This window comes from Arvicanthis niloticus, chromosome 27 (assembly GCF_011762505.2).
Source record: "Arvicanthis niloticus isolate mArvNil1 chromosome 27, mArvNil1.pat.X, whole genome shotgun sequence".
Classification (NCBI taxonomy): Eukaryota; Metazoa; Chordata; class Mammalia; order Rodentia; family Muridae; genus Arvicanthis; species Arvicanthis niloticus.
Window position 1 is genome coordinate 27037231 of NC_133435.1, and position 11208 is coordinate 27048438.

Sequence of the window (11208 nt, forward strand, 5' to 3'; positions counted from 1 at the left end):
AGGTATGGGAAGAGATAGGAGAGAGGGCTAAAAGGCCAGGAGAATTAATGGAAATTTGTAGTTGGTGGAGTCAGGAGGTGGGGGCCATCTCTAGGAGGTGCCAGAGACCTGGCATGAAGGAGGCTCCCAAGAGGCTATGGGGTGACTTTAGCCGAGACTCTTAGCAGTGGGCACATGGAACCTGAAGAGGCTCCTCCTGTAGCCAGACAGGAACCCTGGTGGAGGGATTAAGGACACCAACCCACCCACAAAACTTTGGACCCAAAATTTGTCCTATCTACAAGAAATGCAGGGACAAAGATGGAGCAGAGAGTGAGGGAATGGCCAACCAACACCTGGCCCAACATGAGATCCATTCTATGGGTAATCACCAATCTCTGATACTATTAATGATACTCTGTTATGCTTGCAGACAGGAGTCTAGCATAACTGTCCTCTGAGAGATTCCACCCAGCAGCTGACTGAAACAGATGCAGAGACCTACAGCCAAACATTGGATGGAGTTTAGGACTTTTAGGGTAGATTTGGGGAAAGGATTGATATCCTTGAAGGGAAAAGAAACTCCCAAAGAATACCAACAGAGTCAACTAACTTGGATCCTTGGGGTTTCTGAAAGACTGAACCTCCAGCCAAAGAGTATACACAGGCTGGACCTAGCGGCCCCTCCAAAAAATATATATATAGCAGATGTGCAGCTCAGTCTTCATGTGAGTCCCCTAACAACTGGAACAGGGCTGTTCATAAAGCTGTTGCCTGTCTGTGGAATCTGTTCCTTTAACCAGGCTGTCTTGTGTGGCCTCTGTGGGAGAGGATGTACCTAGCTGTGCAGACTTGATGTGCCAGGATGGGGAGGATGCTTAAGAGAGCCTCCACCCTCTCAGAGAAGAGGAAGGGGAAGAGGCTTGTGAGGAGGGAATTGGGAGGGGGCAGTGATTGGGATGTAAAGTAAATAAATAAATGGGAAAAATAAAAAAAAATGACTTATAGTTATAAAAGAAAAAAGGAGAAAGAGAAGAGATGTAAAAAAAAAAAAAAACCCACTATAAATAGCTAAATAAGTAAGTAAAATAAATATAGTTCTTTAGTGAATGCCAGAGAACAAACGATGATACTCAGAGCCAAAGCTGCTATGGTCACAATATAGAAACTGTGGCAGAAATACAGGAGTCCACGCCCTGAGGACTACAATAAACAGGCAGTGTATTCAAAAGATTCCCTTAATTTTTGTAAGTGGGAGCATACTAAGTTTAATGAAAGAAGTTTGACTTGAGTTACAGAGGGGATTTTAGCCCCTCAACCAGAGCCCTTAAATGAAGGACAGGGTGGTGTTCTCTTGAAGAAGGGCTGGCTTGCCAAAACTATGCATAAAGTAAATCTTTGTCGAGGCCTGAGCTGCCCCGCGTTTGGGGGCCAGAAATGTCTCGGACCATTCTGTCAATGTTGAAACCCTCACTGCCAAAAGCCTTGGGGGCTAAATTGTTCCGGCTTGTACTACCCCAAGCTGCTCAGGTCTGCGGGTCGGAGTTCAGCAAGAGAGAGAGTGAGGACGGTCTCGAGGAATAGCGACCAGACAGATTGTGATTCAATCCCGTTTATTCTTCAGTCTCTCTTCTTCTCTCCAAGTCCAAGTCTTGAGTTCCTAGTCCCTAGTGCCTCCAAGTATCCAAGTTCTTTCTCCAAGTGCTAAGTGCCTACTACCTAATAATCTTCCAAGTGCTTAATTCCTACTCCAAGTTGTTCTCTCTGAAGTGTCTGATTCTCTGTTTTCCAAATTGTTCTGATTCTCTTCTGTCTGCCTCTCGCCTTTTATATGTCTCACTTCTAAGCCATGCCTTCAAGTCACGCCTTTAATCATGCCCTTAGGTCTTGCCTCTAAATCTGATCTCTAAGTCACGCCCTTAAGTCACACACCTTTAAGTCTCACACACCCAAGGGAAAATCCTGGGTATCTAAAGCAAGATGTTATCAGAGTGTGCTCAGCTATTGTAGGCTATTGTAATCAAGTCTCTTGTCAGGGTATATGGCTCAAGATGGCTGCAAGGATGATAGCTGCCTTCTGTCGGCTCCCCACGAACCTTCATCTTAGATTCCCAGGGAAACCTAGTATCATTTAGCAGAGAGGGTATACACAAAAATATTTATAATCTGAAGGTTTTGGGTAAAATTGGCCTAATGCTCTTAAATTCTCTGTTATTTCTGAGAATGATATGATTATTTGGTGTGTGTGGTGTCTCCTCAGGGGTCACTGTATCTCACTATCTAATGTATTGTGTGTCAAGAGTCTGGTTATGAGTCTGGAAGCAGTGATCAGGGTTCTAAAGAGGTCAGCATGGTCCTGGAAATTCACCAGCTCAGAGGAGATTATGAGAGGGTCCCAAGTAAGGGAAGACTAGTCCTGTCCACAGATGCTGCATGCCATGCCTGCCTCCTGTGTCACATCACAGTACTCATTGAAATCTCGTGTGATGTAATCATCTAACCCATATCTCTTCATCTAAATCTTATTTGGTTGAGACTCTGGGTACGATCCACTTACAGTAAAAATTTTCTCCATGTGTGGACCTGTGAAACTAAAAACAAATGGTCTTCTCAAAAATTATAATAGGTAAATGGGCAAATGATGGCATATATAAATATTCTTAAAGATAACGTGAGAGGAAGAACTGTTTCTGAGCAATTTTAAAGCCAAAATGGGCAAATTCCATTAGGTTTTTGGACATGGGAACAATCTTCTATGACTCATGGCTCTACCTGTTGGCCACATTCTGCTCTCTGTTTCTAAAGCTTCATGCTTTGAGTTATCACCACTATTTTAGAGAACCAGGTTGGAGGATCTAGCAAGGAGGTACAGTCACTCAAAGACCCACGACTAAACAAGAGCATTCCCCTTTCTGGGAAGCTGATCCTCTGACCAAGCCTGAAGCTTGGAGAGGGACTCATGGGGACACTCACCTAGCTAGTCAGATAAGCCAAATCTGTAAGGAATGGTTCTGATGCTTTGATCGGGAGGGGAATCTCTGTGTGAACGCTGAAAGTCCTGTTCCCCAATTGGCTCTTGATCGACCAGTAAAGACACAAGCAGCCAATGGCTGGCAGAAGAGGCAGGACTTTGCGGTTCCTGAAGGTAGGCTAGGAGACACAGGATGAGGAAAGAGATTTGCCATGCTTCAGTGGAAGATAAAACCACCAGCCATGTGAGATCTCAGCTAAAGTGGCCATTGGCTGCTTCCCCGATTGGGCCTGAGGTAGTAGGTGGGAGATTAGTAGAGTACCTAAACTAGGGTAGATTTAGAAGTGTTAAGCAGGGAGTGACAGTAAGGGCACGTTAGCTGCGGGAGGCTTAGAGGTGCCCAGCCATTGAGCCATAAGGCAGGTTAAAAATGAGTTGTGTGAATGGCTGTGTGTGACCCGCGCAATCGTCTTGCCAGCAAGAACGCACGCAGGCACCAGGATCCTTCTGTAGCAAGCGTTTATTGCATCATAAAGAGGAGAACAAGGAAGACACCGAGCCCCGAAAAGGCACTGCTTATATACACCCCAGAGTGGTGTGTTCACTTCTGATTGGCTGCTTGCTCATTACCTCGTATTATGCCCCGGGTTGAGCAGTAACTTGGCTCGCTTTTATCACTTGCACATGTGCAGTCCACTTATTACTTGCGGGAGCACCGGATGCCAGCACCATCTTGTAATGGCAAACACTGTCACTGGTCACCATGGCTCTCTACATCTGCCCCTTTTTGTTTTATAAAGATGGAACTGCCTTTGGCCTATCTAGCGCGGCACCAATCAAGATTCGAACTCAAGCCCGATCAAGCAAACTCCATCTTGGGGGAATAAGCGATCAAGAGCTTACAGCCTGAAGATTCTTCCTTACCCTACCAGGTGCGATGGAAACAAGTCCTCTGGGTGCAAGGGCTAAGGGGATGTAAAGAGGAATTGACACCCGTCCCTGTGCAATGGAATATAGTTCCCAGGAGTGCAAGGGCTGTCAACCTACTATTCAGGTACCACAGCTATTCAGGCAAGGGCTGGCTAGACTTAGACCTCTCATCAACCCAGTGCAATGGGCTGAGCCCTTGGGGTGCATCGACTGAGGGTCTCAGTCATCAGTTACTTTCTTAGCATAGATAGTCAAATTTCAGGGGATGATCCTTGTTCCAAGGCTGCGAGTGCTTAGGCAATAACAACCTTGTCACGTTTTTGTTGGGCTCTGAGTTTGCAGACCAACCATAGCATAAGCACTAATCCACAACATAGGGCTGCACCAAACAGACCTACCCCCGCCCACTCTTTAAAGAAAGAAAAGGCTGAAGACATCCAGGAGGAGAGTCTTTCAGTCAATGACAGGTCCACTTATGTCAAGTTGATGGCTACCACTGCCGTTCTTAACTTGTCAAGGGTCTCATGGAAGCCTTCAGACCAGTTGCCTGCAAGATACAAAGCTAATTGTCTGGACAGGTTAGCTGCTCAGGTATAATTTTCATATTGTACACTGGTAATGCAAAGCGCTCCTAATTTCCTTTCACATCCTAATTGGGCCAATTGGAAGAGAATATCCAACCTTTCCTCCACCAAGTCCAGGTGCTGATTGACAATCATCAGTCCACCCACCCTTCAATTGGGCACTAGCTGTAGTTTGAAGATTGATGGCCTCTGCCACAGTGGCAGACAACTGGTTAAGGGCCGTGTCAGTTTGGACTGTGGTATACATGGAAATTCCAGCAGTAGTCGCAGCAATAGCGATAACAGAAATGGCTGTTACGATAGCTGCAGTTATTCCAAAATCCCTTTTTTGTCTAAATAAGGACAGGGTGGATGGAGTCTCTATGGGAACAGGAATCCATCGTGGCACTCTAGCAATCATGGCACGTCTTGCTTGTCTGGCAGCCCAACACTGAGACATTATGCAAGAATCATTAGTGCAATTTTCAAATGAGGAATTCGAAAGAATAAACAGGAAGAGGGGATAGACACATACCGGGGTAGGTGAGAAGTCAATTTGCTTTTGAGTTTTATTAACCCCAGTAATTTCTGTAGTAGAATTAACGTGTACACCTGAGGTTCCATCAGGTCTCTGAGTTGGTATCTTATGATACTGATAAAATTTGGTAATGCCATTAAAGATGGCCTTTCCTGTTGTTCCACCCTGAATAAAAACCAACGGACTGAGATCTGTACAACTACCATTAATTCCACACAGTAACCATTTATGGAAAGGATGTGCCCTGAAATCTTGTATGAACATCCCCTGTTTCATATCCCATTCTCCCCCCGGGTTGGACCTCATATTAGGGGAGAAGGAAAAGGTCTTATCCTGGTTTGCCCAGCTAGTAAGAGAGGACTGACAATCAGACCAAGGAGGAATGTTTTCCTCATTATTTGAACTACAATGGCGAGCTATCCTAGGTTGAAGAGGATGTTCCTTATAAGTGGCTCCAGGCGATATAAAGGTACCATTGATCCAAATTGCCTCTTGCCAAAAGGTTTTGTTTGTAATGGTTATATCAGGATTGCTGGTATTTTGGGTAGTGCACAACCATCCTCCTTGTTGGTCATCAAACATTCCAAAGGCCTGGCTTACTAACTTGATACAGCCTCCATCTTTCTCAAATTGGAAGCAGAGAGAGCCTTTCTCTATCAGGGAACAATTCTCTCCTAAATGTGCCCACACAGGGTCATATGGGAGATATGGCAATTCCACAGTTTTGTTAGTTATAAAAAAACTTAGGGAAAACAACTGAATTATGTCTGATTGGCATAGGCTTTGGATAGGTAGATAATATTGCCCATCTACATTCCCCCCATATACTAGGAACCATGGTCCAAGGGAGGAGCATGTAAGCCAGAATCCACTTCCGAAGGCTCCAGTTGGGGTTCATCCTTGTTTATCAAGATCTTTCGCATCAATCGTTCTGGCAACCAAAATGGATTGTTTTCTCCCTGCGGAAAAACACAAACAGCTCCCCTGGATCTTATTAAAATAGGATCCAGGCCATTCCATAGACCAGTCAAGACATCTTTCCATTTGACCATATCTTTTGGCCTGTCAGGCTCTAAACAATGATGGTCAGCCGCTGTATGGCCCTGACTGTCCAGGTTTAAAAAATTAAGAGTAAAGAGTGCTATAGAGATGGTTACTCGTGGCACTGAGGGTAGAGCCTCCTCGACTCCCCCTTTTTGTTTTATTAAATAAGACTTGAGAGTGCGATGAGCCCGTTCTATAATGCCTTGTCCTTGAGGGTTAAAAGGGAGACCTGTCAGATGGGTCACCCCCATTTGGCGACAGAATTGTCCAAACTTTTGAGAAGTGTAAACTGGTCCATTGTCAGTTTTAAGGATTTTAGGCTTTCCCCAGGCACTCCATGCCTCGAGACAATGCTGAATAACATGGGCCGCTTTTTCTCCGGCTAATGGAGAAGCAAATATAATTCCAGAACAAGTATCAGTGGAAACATGTAGATATTGTAATTTGCCAAAGGATGGGATGTGAGTAACATCCATTTGCCAAATCTGTAGTGGCCAGATTCCTTGGGGGTTAATTCCAACATGAGGCACAGGTAAGAATTGACAGCAATTTCAAAATTGAGTCACTATATCTCTAGCCTCTTTTTTAGTTACGTCAAATCGACAACGTAGCGTCTCAGCTGTCACATGAAATCTTTTATGAAAGTCTTTAGTCAAATCCAATTTTGGCGAGAGGGCAATCGTAATCAACTTTGTGGCCCGATCTGCCAGGTCATTTCCGCGGGACATGGGTCCCGGTAGACCTGAATGAGCCCTAATATGTGTAATTAAAAACAGGGAATTTTCTATTAACCAAAGTAAACTGAATCTTTTGAAAAACTTCTACAAGTCTACTGGATGTCCTAATTGGTCCAGCCACCTCTAAAACTTTAACTGCGTTTACTACATAAAAGGAATCTGAAACAATATTTAAGGGACCTGGAAAAATTTCCAGAACCTCTAACACCACTAAACATTCCACAATTTGAGGTGAGGTTTCATGGTAATGTTTGGATGTGACTTTGTTATTAACCACATAGGCACCCACTCCTGTTTTTGTCCCGTCTGTATAAACTACCACTCCATCTAGGAGTGGTTTCTGAGATACAATACATGGAAATACAATAGCTTGGGTTAAGGCAAATTGTAAAATGGGATGTTAGGGATAGTGATTATCTATCTGACCATTAAAGGAAGTGACCAACACCACCCAAACATCAGAGGTAGCAGTTAATATTTGGACTTGATGGGCAGTATATGGCACTATTAAAGCCTTAGGTTCCCTTCCAAAATGGGTAATGGCTGCTTTTAGCCCACGAAGGGCAAGCTGAGCAACTGCATCTGGATACCATTCAATAATCTTTGCGGGAGAAGCATTGGGATGAACCCATAACAAGGGCCCCTCCTGCCATAACACAGCAGTTGGTAAGTATCTAGTTTTAAAAACACATAAGTCAAAGGCTTTGGTTTCATCTATGCGTTTTAGCTGGGCATCTTGTAAGGCATTTTATACCACTTGTAGGGCGCGGCTTGCAGCCGGTGTTAAGGCTCTTGGCGAGAAAATATGAGCATCCCCTTCCAAAATATCAAACAAAGGTTTTAATTCAGCAGAGGAAATTTTCAGAAATGGTCTCAACCAATTTATATCACCCAATAATTTTTGAAAATCATTCAAAGTGTGCAAATGGTCCCTGTGAATCTTTAATTTCTGAGGAACTATTTTTTCTGGGTAAATAACTGTCCCTAGAAAGGAGCCAATTTCTGAGATTTGAACTTTCTCAGCAGCAATATGCAGGCCCCATTGTCCCAGGGTTTTGAGCAATAAAGGGTATGAGGTTTGTAAAACAACTAACTCCTTATGACACACAAGAATGTCATCCATATAGTGGGCTAATAACAAAGAGGGAAACTGTTTTCTAACTGGTTCAAGGGCCATCTGCACATACAACTGACACATAGTGGGGCTATTGGCCATGCCTTGAGGCAAAACTTTCCACTGATATCTTTTGTCTGGTTCAAGGTGATTAACAGCAGGTAAGGTAAATGCAAATCTTTGTCTGTCTTGTGGACATAAAGGAATGGAGAAAAAACAATCTTTAATGTCTATAATTATAATTCTCCATTGTTTAGGTAAGGCAGAAAGTAAAGGTAGGCCTCGTTGTACAGAGCCAAACAGCCGCATCTGCGCATTAATGGCCCTCAGATCATGACGAAGTCTCCATTTTCCTGACTTCTTTTTTATGACAAAAATAGGTGTATTCCAAGGAGAGGTGGAAGGCTCTAAATGACCAAGCTGTACTTGTTCTTTAATCAGCCTTGTAGCAGCTTCCAATTTCTCAGAGGATAGGGGCCATTGAGGAACCCACACGGCCTCCTCCGTAAGCCAGGGTATGGGCATAGAACCCTCAATGGCAACTAGGGAAAACCCAAACCTTGTCTTCCTGTATTACACTCTTGTGAGATTGGGCTTAATCTTCCTTGTTCTTTTCTGCCAAGGCCTTTTCCTTCCTTATATCCCATCCTTTTCATAATATCGATGGCTTGTTGAGAGTACTCATTAGTTAATGTTAATACTAGGTCTTGTAAGATGTCTCTTCCCCAGAGATTAACGGGGAGAGGAAGCACATAAGGTATAAAGCTTCCTGTTTGACCTTCTGGTGCCTGCCAAGTCAATGAACGTGAACTGACTTCGGGGCTGGCTTCATATCCCAACCCTTGTAAGGAGTGGGATGATTGTGTAACAGGCCATGCCTTAGGCCACCAGTTGGAGGAAATAGTACTTTTATCAGCTCCTGTGTCCAAATTCCGATAAAGTTCTTCCCCTCTATCATTAATTGTAAGGTGGGTCTAGTTTTAAGGTCAACTACCAAGTGAGCAAAATCAGTCCCTGAAGAATCAAGTCCCTTGGCGCCTCTAGGCACCCCGGTGGACGGGAAACAATTATGTAAACCTGGAAAAACAACCAATTGAGCAATCCTATCTCTGGGAGAGATAGAAAATATGCCTTGGGGACAAGAGCAGAGAACTTGAAGTTCCTTGGTATAATCTTGGTCCATCACACCAGGATGAACTACAAGCCCTTTCAAGGTAAGAGAGGAGCAACCTAGAATAAGGCCAACAGTTCCCTCAGGCAGGGGACCTTTAAAATCAACTGTGATAGGTTGTACACCCACATGAGGCATTAATAAGAATTGGGAGGTGGAACGGAGGTCCAATCCTGTGGAGCCTCTTGTAGCTCTGCGGCTAGAGGTGTCCTCCAGTTGCCGACTTGTGTCCCATATTTTTTGGGGCCCTGGGATCTGGGGCCTGGAAACCCGTTTTTCGGAATACATTCATCTCTTCCCAATGGTGGGGAATCATGTTGAATAAGCTTTCCTTGAATATCTCTAACTGAGCAACACTCATTAGCCCAATGATAACCTTTTCTGCATTTGGTACAAAGCCCTGGAGTTCTTTCTTGCGTGGAAGCACGACATTCTCGTTTCAAATGACCCGGTTTGCCACAGTTATAGCAGACTTTATGGCCGCCAGGACTTGGGCAGTTTTGGCTTTGTAAGATAGCTGCTGCAAGGCCGGCATTAGTAAGCGGGCCTCCAAGTCCTTGGCAAACCTTTATCCAGTCTGTCAACCCTTTGCTTCTTCTAGGGGTAATGACTGCCTTGCACTCTGGTGAGGCATTTTCATACACCAGTTGTTCTATCAGTGGTTTAACTTGCTCCGGGTCTCCAAAAATCCTGCCTGCTGTTTCTGTCATCCTAGCCACAAAGTCTGAGAATGGCTCTTGGGGGTCTTGTAATATTTTTGTTAGGTGTCCCCCGGCCTCACCTTTCTTTGAGAGGGCCTTTCATGCTTTAATAGCAGCAGCTGAAATTTGGCCATATGCTCCCCAATCGAAATTTGTTTGATCATTAACAAACTGTCCTTGTCCTGTTAACAGTTCAAATGTCCATTGTCTTTGATCGCCTTCCACATTGGTGTTGGCCCTTGCCTGTACTTGAGAAGTATCATGCCATAAGGCTTTCCATTCCATGTATTGTCCCATATTAGGGAGAGCAGTTTTTACTGTATTTTGCCAATCATTTGGAGTCATTGCCATAGTGGCGAGTCTTTCAAGCTGCATGACTGTAAAATTAGCATCAACTCCATATCTGTTAACTGATTCAGCAAGTTCCTTAATAGGGGTATATTCTACCGGTGCGTGGACGCGACCCCCCTCCGAAGCCTCAAACACCGGAAAGGCTTGTAATAACTTTCTTTTATCTCCCTTTGAAAGGAAGGAATCTGAGTAGCACTTCTCCGCATAAGGCAGAGGGGCACTGGGGACAATAGGTCGGCAGGGCGCAACAGGCTGAGAGGCCATAAGGTTCCTATTTCCTGTTTTCTTTTGCTTTCGATTTTGCAGCGGTGGTCGCTCATCTGGATGGTACCTTTCCTCCTCATAGTGGGCTGCCTCTTCATCTAAGTCTTCCTCCTCAGAGGGGCTTAGTTCCTCTGACTCAGAGCTATCAATCCCTAAGGTCTCCAGTTCCTCTACCGGATAAAGAGATTTCCTTTCCGGCTTCTTTTCTCCCTCCTTACGCTTCTCTCCCAGGGCATCCTTTCCCTTATCTTTGTTCTCCTTACGTTTCTCTCCCAGGGCATCCTTTCCCTTATATCTTTCTCTTCCGCAGACTGGGCGTATTTGGAAAGGCCTTTTATCTTAGGTACCTTTTCTTTTTTCTTTGTGAGCTCCCAACCTTTTATCCCACTCAGTTTCTGACATGCTGTCCTCTAACTCTTCTAACACTCCCTGGCCTGCCGCTACAGTCAAGCGGCATTTCTCGTCCTGTAAACATGATCTCACAAGCCTCTACAGCGGTCTAGTTCCAGGCTTTAATTTCCCATTCTGCTGTTCTCTAATTTGTCCCAGGAGGCGAGCATTAGTGAACCTGAGCATATATACCAGGGTGCCATGCGATCTACCTCCTTCACAAACCCCTCCAATGTTTTTGTAGAGACTTTTAATTCATGCTGTCGCAAGAGCGACTAGAGCGCCGTAATCACCGAATGTGAGGCTCCCATGTTGCTCTCTTATCTACGAGAGAAGCTGACACACAGAGAGGGGCACCATGGCTTATCTACGTCCGTCTAACCGTGCCCAACGGCGGCAAGTCTCTTAACACCAGCCTTTATGGAAGCAAAATGAAACCAAAAGAAAGAGAACGA

General features: G+C 44.6%; 1 protein-coding gene across 1 annotated transcript in view; it reads right to left on the bottom strand.

Annotated features, from left to right (window-relative positions):
- Positions 1 to 9184: 9184 nt before the first annotated feature.
- Positions 9185 to 11208, bottom strand: part of LOC143439545 (endogenous retrovirus group K member 6 Gag polyprotein-like) — a 2235-nt gene continuing 211 nt past the window's right edge. Inside the window, 1 exon segment of the mRNA XM_076925906.1 lies at positions 9185 to 10664. Within this exon segment, the coding sequence (XP_076782021.1) occupies positions 9185 to 10664 (1480 nt within the window).